Source organism: Mobula birostris, chromosome 28 (assembly GCF_030028105.1).
Source record: "Mobula birostris isolate sMobBir1 chromosome 28, sMobBir1.hap1, whole genome shotgun sequence".
In the NCBI taxonomy this organism is placed as follows: Eukaryota; Metazoa; Chordata; class Chondrichthyes; order Myliobatiformes; family Myliobatidae; genus Mobula; species Mobula birostris.
The window spans coordinates 4529945-4546714 of NC_092397.1; the positions used below are offsets into that span (position 1 = coordinate 4529945).

General features: G+C 50.7%; 1 protein-coding gene across 1 annotated transcript in view; it reads left to right on the forward strand.

Moving 5' to 3' along the window:
* Positions 1-13431, forward strand: part of LOC140188920 (echinoderm microtubule-associated protein-like 3) — an 89846-nt gene extending 76415 nt beyond the window's left edge. The window contains exons 24-27 of the mRNA XM_072245572.1: positions 1883-1970; positions 5221-5319; positions 6970-7100; positions 13151-13431. Coding sequence (XP_072101673.1) covers positions 1883-1970; positions 5221-5319; positions 6970-7100; positions 13151-13354 — 522 coding nt within the window. The 3' untranslated portion in view covers positions 13355-13431. The remainder of the gene's footprint in view (positions 1-1882; positions 1971-5220; positions 5320-6969; positions 7101-13150) is intronic.
* The last annotated feature ends 3339 nt before the right edge of the window (positions 13432-16770 follow it).

Sequence of the window (16770 nt, forward strand, 5' to 3'; positions counted from 1 at the left end):
CTGCGATCTGTCGGCAGTCAGACCTCTCGCATCTCTGGTGATGAGGCTGGTCCACTTCTCGATCCAGGTTGTCCTCTGTCTGCCTCGGGAACGGCTTCCTTCTGCTCTGCCTTCAAGCACAGGGCGTTCCAGTGTGTCATCAGCTCTTGAGATGTGTCCAAAATAGCGAAGCTTCCTTTGGATAACGGTTTCCAGAAGTATTGGTGTCGTGCCAATCTTTTCTAGGATCTCCTTTCAACGTTATGATACCCTGAGGATCTGTCTGTATGTCCACATCTCGAATGCTGTCAATTTCTTTTCATCAGCTGCTTTTGGGGTCCTATCTAAGAGTCTTTAAATGTCCCTAATGTATCTGCCTCTACCCCACACCCACCACTCTCTGTGTAAAAAACACCTACCTCTGACATTCCCCCCAATCACCTTAAAATTACACCCCCTCATATCAGCCATTTCCACCCTGGGAAAAAGTCTCTGGCTGTCCACTCAATCTGTGCCTCTTATCATCTTGTACACCTCTATCAAGTCACCTCTTACCCTCCTTCACTCCAATGAGAAAAACCCCAGCTCACTCCACCTCTCCTCATAATACACGTTCTCTAATCCAGGCAGCATCCCGGTAAATCTCCTCTGCACCCTCTCTAAAGCCTCCACATCCTTCCAGTGATGGGGGCCTCTGTGGGTCAGCGTCGACCATCGATGTTGCATGCTGGCTGTCTACGTGATACACAAGCCGGGGCAGTATGATATGGGGAGCAGGCGGTTCCCCACGCGGCAAGCTCCCCCTCTCCACGCAGCTGATGAACCCAAAGGAGCGGCAGAGACCGACACAGTTTGGCACCAGCAGGAGTTGGCAGTCAGCGTTGAACTCAACGTAGGACTGTCTTGGAGACTCCAGCTCCGGATTTTTCCCTCAGAATTTACTCCCGAAGCCTTCCCCATCAGTGGGTGCAGCCGCAAGGTAGCGGAGATCAGAGATTTCTTTCTCCTAGGTGAGCTGCCAACCACGGCTGACGAGCCCCGTCTGCCCGAAACGACTGGCTTTAAGGTGCCAGTAACTTGTCTTTGCCCCTTCTCCTGGCTAGAAACGGTTCCGCTGGGCTTAGTAGCTAAGCCACACGTGAAGGCCAGGAGCTGGACTGGGTTGTCAGAGGCGCTTTGAGGTGCACGCCATAGGGGGCATTTAATAGGTAGCGGGACCTTATCCCCTCTACCTTCCCTGGCCATAACGACCTTAAGGAACCTATGAGGTGATCAGAATGGAACACAATACTCCAAGCGTGGTCTGACTCGAGTTTTATAGCTTCTGCATTACCTCGCGGCTCTTGAACTCAGTCCCCCAGCGACTGAAGGCCAACACCATACTTAACCACCCTTTCAACTTGTGCGGTACCTGAGGGATCGAGGGACGTGGACCTCAAGATCTGCTCAGTACTGCTCCCTACAGGCACGGGGTGGTAACTGCAGGTACCAAGGGGAACTGCGCCAATGGTGTCTGCTCAGTACTGCTCCCTACAGGCACAGGGTGGTAACTGCAGGTACCAAGGGGAACCTCGCCAATGGTGTCTGCTCAGTACTGCTCCCTACAGGCACGGGGCGGTAACTGCAGGTACCAAGGGGAACCACGCCAATGGTGTCTGCTCAGTACTGCTCCCTACAGGCATGGGGTGGTAACTGCAGGTACCAAGGGGAACCTCGCCAATGGTGTCTGCTCAGTACTGCTCCCTACAGGCACGGGGTGGTAACTGCAGGTACCAAGGGGAACCTCGCCAATGGTGTCTGCTCAGTACTGCTCCCTACAGGCTTGGGGCGGTAACTGCAGGATGCCACCAGTGCCCCCATTTGTAACTGTGTCTGTCTCTCTCTCTCCCCCTCTGTCTCCCAGGGCCATTCCAGCTTCATCACTCACCTTGACTGGTCGCAGGACAGCCGATTCATCATGTCGAACTCCGGAGACTACGAGATCCTCTACTGTGAGTGCCTGCGTACTGGGGTGGGGTGGGGGGGCCAATGGGAGCTGCGGTGAGGGCGAAGGGCCTTTGGGTGTGGGACAGGCAGGGAGGCTGTGTCTGTAGCACTGCATTCAGTTCTAGTCATCCCATTACAGGAAGCATGTGGAGGCTTTGGAGAGGGTGCAGAAGTGGACAAACAGGTTGTTTACACTGGAGTGGCAGAGGCTGAGGAGAGATCTGGTAAAGGGTTATAAGATTATGAGAGACACAGATAGAGCAGAGACAGCATCTTTTACCCCAGTCTAACACCAGAGGTGAGAGGGGGTTGGTTCAAAGGGGATGTGAGGGGTAAGATTTTGTTACACAGAGAGTGGTGGAGGCAGATACACTGGGCCACAAGACCATTGAACACAGGAACAGCATAAGGCCATTTGGCCCATCAAGTCTGCTCTGCCATTCCATCATGGCTGATTGATTATCCCTCTCAACCATTCTCCTGCCTTCTCCCCGTAACCTTTGACGTCCTGATCAAGAATCTACCAACCTCTGCTTTAAATATACCCAATGACTCAGCCTCCACAGCCGTCTGTGGCAACGAATTCCACAGATTCACCACCCTCTCGCTAAAGAAATTTCTGATCATCCCTGTTCTAAAGGAACGTCCTTGTAAACTGAGGCTGTGTTCTCTGGTCCTAGACTCCCCCACTATAGGAAACATCCTCTGCACGTCCACTCTATCTGTGCCCTCTGGTCCCAGACTCTCCCACTACAGGAAACATCCTCTCCACATCCACTCTATCTGTGTCCTCTTGTCCTAGACTCCCACACTATAGGAAACATCCTCTCCACATCCACTCTATCTGTGCCCTCTGGTCCTAGACTCCCCCACTATAGGAAACATCCTCTCCACATCCACTCTATCTGTGTCCTCTGGTCCTAGACTCCCTCACTACAGGAAACATCCTCTCCACATCCACTCTATCTCAGCGTTACAGCATCTTGGTCGGTGTTGGTTGGTTTCAGACAGTGTGGGACAGAGCCCATTGTCTCTGTGCCGTGATTTAAAATCAAACTAAACCCTTTCTGCCTGCACATAAAACCATATGATCTACTGCAAAACAGACTTAGGCCATTTGGCCCATCGAGATGGTTGGACACCCTGACTAATCAACCTCTGCTTAATACCTACCCAAATGTCTTGGCCTCCACAGCCGTCTGTGGCGGTGAGTTCCACAGATTCACCACCCTCCGGCCTCAAGGTATTCCTCCGCATTTCTGTTCTGAATGCGCGTCCTTCTGAGGCAGGCTGCCCTCTGGTTGGCCCGATGGTGCATCTTTTAGCATAAATGCCTCCTAGCACCAGCGATCCAGGTTCAATTCCCGCCACTGTTTGTAAGGAGTTCGTACGTGACCCCCGGTTCCTCTGGTACGTTGCGAAGATGTACGGGTGAGGGTCAGCAAGTTGCGGGCGTGCTACATCGGCACCAGAAATTTGCGGGCTGCCCCCCTGCACAATCCTTGCTCATTTGATTTGACGCCGACGACTCAAGTCCCTGAGCGTGGCGATGTGCACGTGACAAATAAAGCTAATCCGAGACTAATCTCCAAACTGCTAATTATAAACACGAGGTTCTGCAGACGCTGGGTGAAATAATCCCCATGAAGGGTCTCGGCCTGAAACATCAACTGTTTACAAAGAGGCTGCCTGATCTGCTGAGGTCCTCCAGAATTTTGTGTGTGTTAATCTGGTAATTAGACACCCAACAAAACTAATTTTATGTCTTTGCATTGTACTGTTGCTGCAAAAACAACAAATTTCACAACATATATCAGCGATAATAAACCTGATTCCAAATCCCTTCTCTGGACACAATGTCCATATCCCTCCGTTCCCTTCACACTCGTGTGCCTGAGGGCCTCGAATATTGAAAGCCTAGATAGAGTGGATGTGGAGAGGATGTTTCCTATAGTGGGGGAGTCTAGGACCAGAGGACACAGATAGAGTGGACGTGGAGAGGATGTTTCCTATAGTGGGGGAGTCTAGGACCAGAGGACACAGATAGAGTGAACGTGGAGAGGATGTTTCCTATAGTGGGGGAGTCTAGGACCAGAGGACACAGATAGAGTGGACGTGGAGAGGATGTTTCCTATAGTGGGGGAGTCTAGGACCAGAGGGCACAGCCTCAGTTTACAAGGCTGTGCCTTTAGAACAGAGATGAGGAGGGATTTCTCTACGCAGAGTAGAAAATCTGTGGAATTCCTTGCCACAGACGGCTGTGGAGGCCACGTTGATGGGTATACTTAAAGCAGAGGATGGCAGATTCTTGATTGGTCAGGCACAGCAATGCGGGCCGAAGGGCCTGTTCTGGTGAATGACTGGGTGGGCAGATGGGGACTGGAACTGCCCAGTCACTGCTCCAGTGCATGGAACGCTCTCTCCCAGCCCGCACTGGGGTCAAGCTACAGGCATGTCTTCAGAAGGATTTACTTTAGTTAGCTGTGTAAATACTGGTTAAATTAGTTCAGAGCAACACGACGGGCCAGAGGGCTTGTTCTTGTGCTGTACTATTCGATGTTTTATTGCATCTCGAGGTTTCCCCAAGCTGATGCAGGATTTTGTAACGGGGCAGAGAAGTTGTGCACAGCAAGATTCCACAGCTGAGAGTGGCCTGTGGAGAGGACGATGTATTGCCATCACCCCAGGACCCTGAGGAGCCTCTCTCCAGCCCTCCCGCTTGTCAATGGTTCAATTTAATATCCGAGAATGTATACAGTATACAGCCTGAAATTCTTACTCTTTGCAGACACCCATGAAACAGAAAAAAAAACCCTAGATTGAATGAGGTTCTCCCTCCTCCTGCCTCTCCTACAGCGAGTCACTTTCTCCTCCTGCCTCTCCTACAGTGAGCAGCTCCCTCTTCACTGCCTCTCCTACAGTGAGGAGCTCCCTCCTCACTGCCTGTCCCTCAGTGAGGCAATCCCTCCTCCTGCCTCTCCTACAGTGAGCAGCTCCCTCTTCACTGCCTCCCCCTCAGTGAGGCACTCCCTCCTCCTGCCTCTCCTACAGCGAGGAGCTCCCTCCTCACTGCTCCTCCCGTTATGCAGTTCCCCTCTCCGCTCCACATGTGCTCAGTGTAAGAGGGGAGACTTTGTGTGTGTGTGTGTGTGTGTGTGTGTGTGTGTGTCTGTGTCTGTCTGTCTGTCTCTCTCTGTCTGTCTGTTTGTGCATCTCTGTGTGTGTCTGTCTGACCCTGGACCCTCTGTGTTACAGGGGACATCGCAGCGGGCTGTAAACTCATCAGGAACCGTTACGAGTGCAAGGACCTGGAGTGGGTCTCGTACACCTGCGTCCTGGGCTTCCACGTCTTCGGTAAGGGGGGCTCCGTGGGGTGAGTGGTCAGGCTGGGTGGGCCACAGGAGGCGGGCAGGGACGGGACTCGTGCAGATCACTGCCGGATTTCAAAGTGAATTTATTATCAAAGTACGATAATATTTAAAATATTAAATACTTAATATTTAAATATATATAATATTTATGATAACGTCTTAATATTTACTAATTTTTACTATTTTTTATATTTTTGATATCTAAAATTTGTAATCCAGGGAGCGGGAAACGCAGAATCAAATATCACTATGATGATTGTACATTCTAGTATCAATTGTTTGGCGACAATAAAGTATAAGGTATGGTGTACATCTTCAAGGAGCGATGCCTCAGAAAGGCGATGTCCATCATTTAGGACCCCCATCACCCAGGACATGCCCTCTTCTCATTGCTACCATCAGGGAGGAGGTATAGGAGCCTGAAGACACACACTCAGCGATTCAGGAACAGCTTCTTCCCCTCCGCCATCCGATTTCTGAATGGACATTGAACCCTTGGACACTACCTCAGTATTTTTTGTTTCTACTTATTTAATTAAATATATATTTACTGTAATTCACAGTGGTGGCACGAGGCCATGTGGTTAAGGCATCGGGCTAGTGATCTGAAGGTCGTGAGTTCGAGCCCCAGCCGAGGCAGCATGTTGTGTCCTTGAGCGAGGCACTTAACCACACACGGCTCCAGTCCCCCCAGCTGAAAATGGGTACCGGCAAGTGCTGGGGGTTAACCTCGAGATAGAGATAGACTGGCATCCTATTCGGCGGGGGGGGGGGGGGGGGAGAGCCTTGTACTCTCAGTCGCTTCACGCCACGGAAACCGGCATAAACACCGACCTGATGGACCACAAGGCTCGGGACAGACTTTACCTGTAACTCGCAGATCATTTTCTATCTTCACAACATATGCCGCTGATATATCTGACCCAGGTTCAAAAAAAATCAATTGTACAAAGTTGTCTGAATCGAGCTGTTGTGTAATATTTCAACAATAATTCAGTCATCTTGTGTATATATTGGCTGATTAAGCATCCTTGTTCGTTTAAATAATTTATTACAGGTTATGTGTAAAAATCCAGGACATCTTCAAGGAGCAAAATAAAGAAGTAGTGAGGTCGTGTTCACGGGTTCAATGTCCATTCAGGAATCTGACGGCAGAGGGGAAGAAGCTGTTCCTGAGTTGTTGAGTGTGTGTCTTCAGGCCCCTGTACCTCCTCCCTGATGGCAGCAATGAGGAGAGATGGGGGTTGTTAATGATGGATTGAGGTATATGGCCTTTTGAAGATGTCCTGGACGCTGGGGAGAATTTTGTCCACGATGGAGCTGTCTGCGTCTACAACTCTCTGCAGTTGATTCCAATCCTGTGCAGTGGCCCCTGCATACCCTGTCAGAATGTTCTCCACAGTACATCTGTAGAAGCTTCCGAGTGTCCTTGGTGAGAAACCGAACCTCCTCAAACTCCCAGTGAAAGGTAGCTGCTGTCGTGCCTTCTTTGTAGCTGCACAACACTTTGTTCTGCAGTCGGTATCTTTTCAACGTGCTGAACTTGTGCACAGAAATGAACACTGCCTTGCAACGTACCTTGGTGTGTGCGCCGATAACGAACCGAGCTCGCCCCTCGTGTGTCTCGTTGCAGGGGTCTGGCCGGACGGCTCTGACGGGACGGACATCAACGCCTTGTGCCGCTCCCACAACGAGCGGCTGGTGGCCGTGGCCGACGATTTCTGCAAGGTTCACCTCTTCCAGTACCCGTGCTCCAAGGCCAAGGTCAGTGAGGGAGGGGCATCGTGTCCTTGACTCAGTTATATTCTCCCCCCACCCCCTCCCACTGTCCCGTCTCCAGTACCCATGCTCCAAGGCCAAGGTCAGTGAAGGAGGGGCGTCGTGTCCTTGACTCAGTTATATTCTCCCCCCACCCCCTCCCACTGCCCCGTCTCCAGTACCCGTGCTCCAAAGTCAAGGTCAGTGACTCACAGTGATGTGGGGGGCGCGTTGTGTCACCGTGTCGATGGCTCCATCGTCCTCCACCCCCCCCCCCATCGCTGATCCATATCCAGTAACTTTAGTCACCCCGCTGAGGGTCAACACTCACAACACGTTGGAGGAACTCAGCAGGTCGGGCAGAATCCATGGAAACGAACAGTTGACGTTTCGGGCCGAGACCCTTCCTGAAACGTTGACTGATCGTTTCCACGGATGCTGCCCGGCCTTGCTTTGACCCCAGCATCTGCAGATTATTTTGTGTTTACCTCTGAGAGTCTGGGTGTGTGTGTGTTTGTGTGTGTGTGTGTGTGTGTGTATCTGTCTGTGCGTCTGTCTATATGTGTGTCTGTGTCTATCAGTCTGTGTGTCTGTCTGTGTCTATATATGTGTGTGTCTGTCTATATGGTGTATATGTCTGTCTGTCTATCTGTGTGTGTGTGTGTGTGTGTGTGTGTGTATCTGTCTATCTGTGCATCTGTCTATATGTGTGTCTGTGCCTATCAGTCTGTGTGTCTGTCTGTGTCTATATATGTGTGTGTCTGTCTATATGGTGTCTATGTCTGTCTGTCTATGTGTGTGTGTGTGTGCGCGCGCGCGTCTATATGTGTGTCTACGTGTCTATTAGTCTGTGTGTCTGTCCATCTCTGTGTGTCTGTATGTGTGTTTATCTGTGTGTGTCTGTCAGTCCGTGTGTCTGTCTGTCTAAATGTGTGTCTTTCTGTCTATCCATGTGTGTGTATCCATGTGTGTTTTATCTCCCAGTCTGAGAGACTGCAGACAGATTGGAGAGAGTTGGTGGGGTGGAGGGTGGGGGGTGGTGGTGAGGAGAAAACGGTACAATACAGAAGCTGGCCCTTCGGCCCATCTTGGCCATGCTGACCATTCCGCTAATCCCCATTTGCTCGCATTCACTTTGTCTCCCCCTAAACCACATACCCTGCCCCAGTTTTCTCTGAAATATTGGCAAGTCGAGTTTGTCGCTGACCGCACACGTTCACCTGCGCTCAGGCGCGATGAGAAACTTAACTCCCAGCAGCGTCGGACACAGATCGTCCGGGACACGACACCGAGAAGGAAAGCAGACATTAAAAAAACACACACGCGCACCTTACGAGAACGAAACAAAGCCCATTCTACCTGATCTTGGCCTCGCAATCTACGCTGTTACGATCACCTCACAAACAAGAGAAAAACCTGCAGATGCTGGAAATCCAAGCAAAGCACACGAAAGGCTCTCGGCCCGAAATGTCGACCGTTTACTCTTTTCCGTAGATGCTGTCTGGCCTGCCGAGTCCCTTGGGCGTGTTGTGTGTGTGTTGCTTTGTACTGATTTTCCACTTGACCGTCTGCCTGCGCGGCACCTTCTCAGCACTTGGTTCCGCACTCTGTTACGGTTTTACCTTGTTCCATGGTGGTGCGCTGCGTATGAACGAGACAGGCTCCTCACTGCCCGTCGGTACACGTGACGACATTAAACCGATTCTAATCCCAGTGCAAAGTGGTCACAGCGTGGCTACGCTGAGCTCAACTTCCAGTCCAGGTTTACTGCCAGCAGATGAAACGGTGTTCCTCCAGACCAAGGTCCACCCTCACGGTACATCGAACCCGCAAGCACCTACATTACCACTCATGAGTGAACAAATGATAAATTTTATTGCTGAAGATTGACATTTATCATAAGATGTACTTATGACCCATAATACCGCTGGCGTTTAGGGCAGCAAAGGACGTCCTCCTTCTCTCTCCACGGCCACTCAGATGTAGTAGAATTCTTCATTGCTGTCTTTGTTTGACCAGTCAGGGTTGTCGGCCCCGAACCTGGAGGACCGGTGGACCACTCTTAGTCCGACCTCTGCCCTCTGACCCTGTTTGGTGTGGGTGACTCTACCAAAGCACAAAGCCCTGACTCCAGCCAACGTGGCTCTCCGGGTCATTGAGGCGCGCGAGCCTCCAAACCCTACCACAATCATCCTCCTGGTTGATCTATGACACCAGTTATAAAGTAAACAGTATAACACTACTGGTGCTTCATACACGATGAGACCTGGGTGGTGGCGGGAAGTTCAGTATCTCTAGTCCTGGAGGAAGAAGCTATTTCCCGTTCTAACAGTCCTTGTCCTAATGCTACACTAGCTCCTGCCTGATGGTGGCGGCGGCCGGGGGGGGGGGGGGTCAAAGAGATTGTGGGACGGATGGCAGGGATCATTGGCAATGCTAAGGGCCCTGCGTATGAAGTGATCCTGATAAGTGTCTCAGATGGGTGGGGAACTGGTTCGAAAATCGAATAGTTGAAGGGAAGTAGCTGTTTCTGAACCTGCTGGTCTGCTGGCGCGGGACGGTCCGGAACCTCTGCTGGCGCGGGACGGTCCGGAACCTCTGCTGGGGTGGAACGGTCCGGAACCTGCTGGGGTGGAACGGTCTGGAACCTGCTGGCGCGGGACGGTCTGGAACCTGATGGCGCGGGACGGTCTGGAACCCGCTGGCGCAGGACGGTCTGGAACCCGCTGGCGCGGGACGGTCCGGAGCCTCTGCTGGCGCGGGACGGTCTGGAACCCGCTGGCGCAGGACGGTCCGGAGCCTCTGTTGGCGCGGGACGGTCTGGAACCCGCTGGCGCAGGACGGTCTGGAACCCCTGCTGGCGCGGGACGGTCCGGAGCCTCTGCTGACCTGGGATGGTTTGGTGTGGTTCTGTTGTAATCGTACTGCCTCTGCCACTCTCCGTGTGAAAAGCCAAACCCCCTCACATCTTGAAATCCCTCCCCTCCGACTTTAAACCTGTGCCCCATGGGTCTAGACCCCTCCCCTGGGGAAAAAGGCTCCGTCTTGCTGGGCGGAGACCTGAACCCCTGTGTTCCTCCAGCATCCCTCTCTGGATTGTGGCTTTAACAGTCAGATTTGGCTAAGCACACAGGCCGTCCTCAAGTTACGAACACCCCAACATATAAACGATCATCTCACTCTCCCCCACTGTCTCTAGCTCCCTCCCTGCCCACACTATCTTTCTTCCTCTCCCCCACTGTTTCTACCTCCCTCTCTCCCCCCCACACTCTCTTCCTCCCTCAACCACTGTCCCTCTTTCCCTGGGTTACCGTATTGAGTGATTTTCCGACCTGCGGCGGCATATGGAAACCGGACCCAAGCGGCAGCCTGGGTCGGTTTCTCCTTGTCGTGCAGTTTAAAGGCGGTAGGCAGACCAACATAAGGTGCGTTACCGCCACCTGCTGAGATGAAGCGTGGAGACTGGAGACAGGAAGATGTTTCCTTTGCATCTCATGCAAACACCGCTTCCTGACAAATATCCGTAGCCTGCTTATTAATCCTGAACAAAGAATTATTCACCTCGTATGTCCAATCTGTGTAAGTATAACTTCTTCCCTCCTTTTATACTCACCTCCTAGTTGAATTCTCACCATCCTCTGTCTTTTACACAAATGCCGTCTGATTTTGTTACCCCGCCGGGGAAGGTTTGCAGCATCCACGTGGCTGCAGTTTCCGCCCCTGCCAGCAGGGAGCGGTGCCGAGCAGCGTCCACTCGCTACCTGCAGTTACCGCTCTGGGCCTGCAGGGCGCAGTGCTGAGCAGGCGTCAGGGTACACATCCACTCATCTCCGAAAGTTGCCGCGCAAGTTTGTTTGGTTATGAAAATAACTGGTGTGTTTTGGCTTTTTAATCCGCTCCTAGATCAATCTAACCCTTCCCTCCCACACAGCCCTCCATGGTTCTATCATCCATGTGCCTGAGCCTCTTAAATGCCCCTATGTATCCGCCTCTACTACCACCCCCGGCAGGGCATTCCGCACACCCACCACTCTCTGTGTAAAAAAACCTCTTAAACCTGGCATTCCCCCCCCCCCACACACACACACACACACTATACTTTCCTCTGATCACATTAAACTCTCAATGCGGAAATGGCTCATACAGCATTTTAATCCTGCCATCCTAGGAAAAAGTCTCAGGCTGTCCACTCTGTTTGTGTCAATCAGCTTGTACACCTCTTGTCAAGTCACCTCTCATCCTCCGAAGCTCCAGAGAGAAAGCCCCGAGAAATCCTATTATCATTGCACCTTCCTGCAATGTAACTACGTTTTGGAAACGTTCAGTGATCCATTCTGTACTCATTAGATTGAAATTCTGAGTTTTAAATCATAAAGTCTATATCCCTTGCAAGGAATGCAAACGCACCAAGGGATAATTATACCAAGGACACTCTTAGAAAATGAATGGCCTTGGAATCTCCTAATCGAGATTCCCCAGTTAGTATTTATGATAGCATAACAGTTTTCTTCTTATTGGGCCCTCAGCTCCCACTCTCAGTGGACCAGTGGCCATTGGTGACCTCCTGTTTCCATTGACCAGAGTTGATGGAATAATTGGAGTTCTTCGAAGTTTCTGTACCCCACCGTACAGGAGATTGGCCTAAACAGCTTCACCACAGCCCTGTTGGCCGGCCTTACCCGTTTCCACCTTTCACGATGGAAGGATTTGGGCCAAACACAGACAAACAGGACTAATATCTTCTCAAGGCCGCTATACAGAAGCCTAGAATGGCATACCTCCAGGTTCAGGAGAAGCTACTTTAAAGTTCAAAGTACATTTATTATCAAAGTTTGTATACAGTATACAACCTTGAGATTTGTCTCCTTACAGGCGGCCACAAAACAAAGAAACCCAAAGAACCCATTAAAAAAAAGACCATCAAACACCCCAATGTGCAGGAAAAAGAACAAATCGTGCAAACAATAAACGCAAGCAAATAGCGTTCTGATCTGAAGTCCACAAAGAGAGCCTGTCCATAGACCCTTAGTTCAACGAGCTGAACCCCAGCATCCTGACCTTTTCAGTCTGGCCCAGTACCTAAACTGCCCTCAGATCAATGGTTTCAGTTGCTTCCATATGCTCGGGGGGGTCTGGACCCTGCCGCCTTGATTCAGCCTAATGCTGACCTTTCCAATTCGCCCTGGTGCTTAAATTGTCCAAACATTGTGTTTGGGGGCTCCAAGATGCTCCCGTCAACCATTCCGTTCTTGGGCCAAGCATCACTAATTAGCAGCGCTATGCCCACTTTGATGCCTTTGCACTACGAAGGAATTAGTTCTGTTCTGTCTGTGTTTTCTTGCAAAGCAAACTGTTTAATTTATGAGTGACACATACAAAATGCCAGAGGAAAGTCTCCGCTCTTGCTGGTCACCGTTCTCGTTGCAGGAGCGACCTCTCTCCCTCACTGGAGAGAGAGATACTGAAGTGCTGGTTTGATGGACTATGGATCAATGGACTCTTTGATACCTCTACTGGTGTGGGTGGGGTTCAATGGACCCTTTGGTGCTTCTGTTGGCGCTGGGGGGGGGGTGTCGATGCTTCTCCTGCTGATTTTGCAAAGTGAGGGGGCAGGGAGTCTTCGCAGTTTTGACGCTTGTATCGTTTCATGGGGATTTTTGCTTTGTGGATGTCTGTGAAGAGGATGATTTTCAGGTTGTATACTGTGTTAGTAAATGGACCTCGAAACCTCAGAAACCTTTGAAGTCATCGAAGGTCTCAGTCCAAAATATCAACCACTGAATCTTCTCCGTAGGCCTGCAGAGTTCCTCCTGTATTTTGTCTGTGTTGCTCTGGATTTCCAGCATCTGCAGAAGTTTTTGCCTTTTTGTTTAATTGATGTTTTTGTTGTGAACATCATGTATCTGGTGCTGCTGTGAGTAAGTTTTACGTTACAGCTGTGCACATGACAACAAACTAGAACTTTGAGCTTGGTGTGGGACGAGTAGAGTCGAGGGGTCTGTTCCCCTGCGCCATCTGGTGGGAATGTCTCACGCCCGGCCTCGTTCTCTCCGTAGGCTCCCAGCCATGTGTACAGCGGCCACGGCAGCCACGTCACCAACGTGTGCTTCACCCACAACGACACCCACCTCATCTCGACGGGTGGCAAGGACACGACGGTGATGCAATGGCGGGTGCTGAACGGCGGCCTGGAGCGCAGCACGTCCATCTCTTCTGCCTCTGCCTCCTCGCTGGATATCGCCACAGGCAGCAACGCCTGAGGGGCTCAGGCTGGGTGGTGGGGGGGGGAGTCAGTAGGGTGGGGTGTGACTGCCCTGCTGTCTGTATCTAATCTCGACCTTCCCTCTCCGCTCCCCCCCTTCTCTTTCACCTTGTGCCCTTTTGCCTGCCCCACTCTCACCCGCCCAACTCCCTCCTGCCTCTGGCACCCCGACTGGCAACATCAGGGGCAGGATGGATTTCAATTGTCTGCAGTACTTGGCTTTGCCCATGCAGGGCTTCCTGCTGCTCTCCAACCCTCTCACTCTTTTCTTGTTCTCTGCTTGAAAGGGTTAGGGAAGCCCTCTCTGGCAATAACACCCCCCCCCCGTGTCCTGGGGCTCGAAGACAGCTGGACAGCTGCATGTGTGTGTATGGGTCAGCCTGGCGGGGCACTTAGAAATGACCAGGCAGGGCCCAGCCTGGGCAGCGTGCCAGCTGTGGTGGCTGCAGAGAGTTTACACAGAGCCCCAGGCCTATTAACATCTAACTAACAGGACTGGTGGGTGGTCGGCCAGGTGCCCCCAACCATTCAACCGAGCCACTTCCCCTTTTCCACCCCCTTCCTTTCCAGTCCCCATGAGGGGTCTCAGCCCTAAACGGTGACTGCTCATCGATGCTGCCTGACCTGCTGAATTCCTCCACCATTGTGAGTGTGTGTTGCTCAGGAACTGACCCGATTTCCCCCTAAACCACCCCGGACCCTGAAGACCCAGGGCGACTGGCTGTCCTCCGGAGTATCAGGAAGCAGTCCGCCACACTGCAAAACATTCCTCGACGTCTTTTTTGTTGTTGTCTAACAAAAGAAAAGTCCTGATTCTTACCAGGTTGTCATTTATGTTTTAATTAAAGTGCTTTGTTCTGGGAGGTATTTTTTTATATATGGGAATTAGGACCCTGACGTGTCACAAGGAACAGAGCACAGTACACAGAGACTAAATGATTGTAAACTGCACAGAATATGTATTTTTTTTCGTTTTCGGTTTTTAAAATTTTAAATAAATCTGACTTTAACAATATTTGGCTCAGCAGTAGCTTGTAAATCATGTTTTTGGTTATTCTGCTTAAAGTTCATGTGAGGACTGCGTGTGCTTTGCTTGAGACATTCCTTACCACAGGACCACTAAAGAGACTAGTACAGCACAGGAATGGGCCCTTCAGCCCATCTAGTCCTGGCTGAACCATTGACCTGCTCCAGCACCACAGCCCTCCATTCCCCTCCCATCCACGTACCCATCCAAACTTCTCTTCAATGTAGAAGAAGCTCACATGCACCACTTCGATCCACATTCTCACCCACCACCTTCTTGAGTGAAAAAGTTTCCCCGTGTTCCCCTTAAACTTTTTTTATCTTTCACCCTTAACCCATGACCTCTGGTTGTGGTCCCACCCGATCTCAGTAGAAAAAGCCTACTTGCATTTACCCTATCTGAAACCCTCATAATTTTGTACACCTCCATCAAATCTGCCCTTGCTCTTTAAGATGAGATTATATTTATTTGCCAGAAAAATGTAAAATGTATTCCTCCCCTTGTACTTAGTTGAACCACCTCACTCAGCTAGTACTGCCAGCAGCCTTTTTGGATAAGTCTCTATCAGCTTCGCACAATGTGATGGAGCAAGATTTGCCCATTCCTCCCCGCAAAAAATTCTTCCAGGTTAGTTGGGAGGACGGCGGTGGACAGCAATCTTGAGGTCTTGCCGGAGACGTTCGATCGGGTTAAAGGTCGGGACTCTCACTGGGCCGCTCAAGGACATTGGTTTTCATTTGAAGCCGCTCCATGGTGCTTTGGGTGGTTGCCCTGCTGTGAAAGGAACTTCCTCCCCAGTTTCAATCTCTGGCAGAGGCGAGCAGGTTTTTCTCCAGGATCTCTTTGTGTTTCACAGCACCGATCTTCCCATCAATCCCGGACCAGATTTCCGGTCCCTGCTGCTGAAAAACATCCCCATTGCGGGGTGCGACCTCCACCACAGGGATGGTGTTCGACTTATGCCACCTGTACCGCTCAATAAAAAAGGGATTTCCTTGCACGTGAAGACTTTGCAAAAGCCTCACTTAGACAATGTAAAGATGTGGAAGATGGTCTTGTGGTAGGATGAGACTAAAGTGGAACTTTTCTGCCTCGACACTAAGCAGCATGCGTGATGTAAATCCAATACTGCGCATCACACCAACCCTGCTTCAAGGCGCTGTATAACACCATAAGATGTAGGAGCAGAATTAGGCCATTCAGCCCATCGAGTCTGCTCTGCCATTCCATCATGGCTGATCCTGGATCCCACTCAACCCCATACACCTGCCTTCTCGCCTTATCCTTTGATGCCCTGACCGATCCGGAAACTAGCAACTTCCGCCTTAAATACATGCACTGAGTTGGGCTCCACTACAGTCTGTGGAAGAGCATGCCACAGATTTACTACTCCCTGGCTAAAAAAAACCTCTGTTCTGAAAGGTTGCCCCTCAGTTTTGAGGCTGTGCCCTCTAGTTCTGGATACCCCCACCATAGGAAACACCCCCTCAACATCCACCCTATCTAGTCCTTTCAACATTCAGTAAGTTTCAATTAGATCCCCCCCCCCCGCATTCTTCTAAATTCCAGTGAGTACAGGCACAAAGCTGCCAAATGCTCCTCGTATGTTAACCCCTTCATTCCCAAAATCATCCTCATGAACCTCCCCTAGACTATCTCCAATGACAACACATCCTTTCTGAGATACAGGGCCCAAAGCTGTTGACAATACTCCAGGTGCGGCCTGACTAGTGTCTTATAAAGGCTCAGCATTATCTCCTTGCTTTTATATTCGATTCCTTTTGAAATAAATGCCAACATTGCATTTGTCTTCTTTACCACAGACTCAACCTGTAAATTAACCTTCTGGGAGTCTTGCACGAGGACTCCCAAGTCCCTCTGCACCTCTGATATTTGAACCTTCTCTTCCCCTTTAGAAAACAGTCTGCACTTTTGTTCCTTTTACCAAAATGCATCATCGTACATTTCCCAACACTATTCCATCTGCCACTTTTTTGCCCATTCTTCCAATTTATCCAAGTCCTGCTGCAATCACATTGCTTCCTCAGCACTACCTCCCTTCCACCTATCTTTGTACCATCCGCAAACTTTGCCACAAAGCCATCAATTCCATTTTCTAAATCACTGACAAACGATGTGAAAAGTAGCGGCCCCAATACTGACCCCTAGAAACACTAGTCACCGGCAGCCAACCAGAAAAAGCCCTTTTTATTCCCACTTACTGCCTCCTGCCTGTATCTTTCCTGTCACAGCACCTTATCAAATGCCTTCTGAAAATCCAACTAAATGACATCCACTGCCTGTCCTTTGTCCACCCTGCTGTCACTTCATCGAAGAACTCTGACAGATTTGTCCAGCAAGATTTCCCTTGACAGAAACCATGCTGA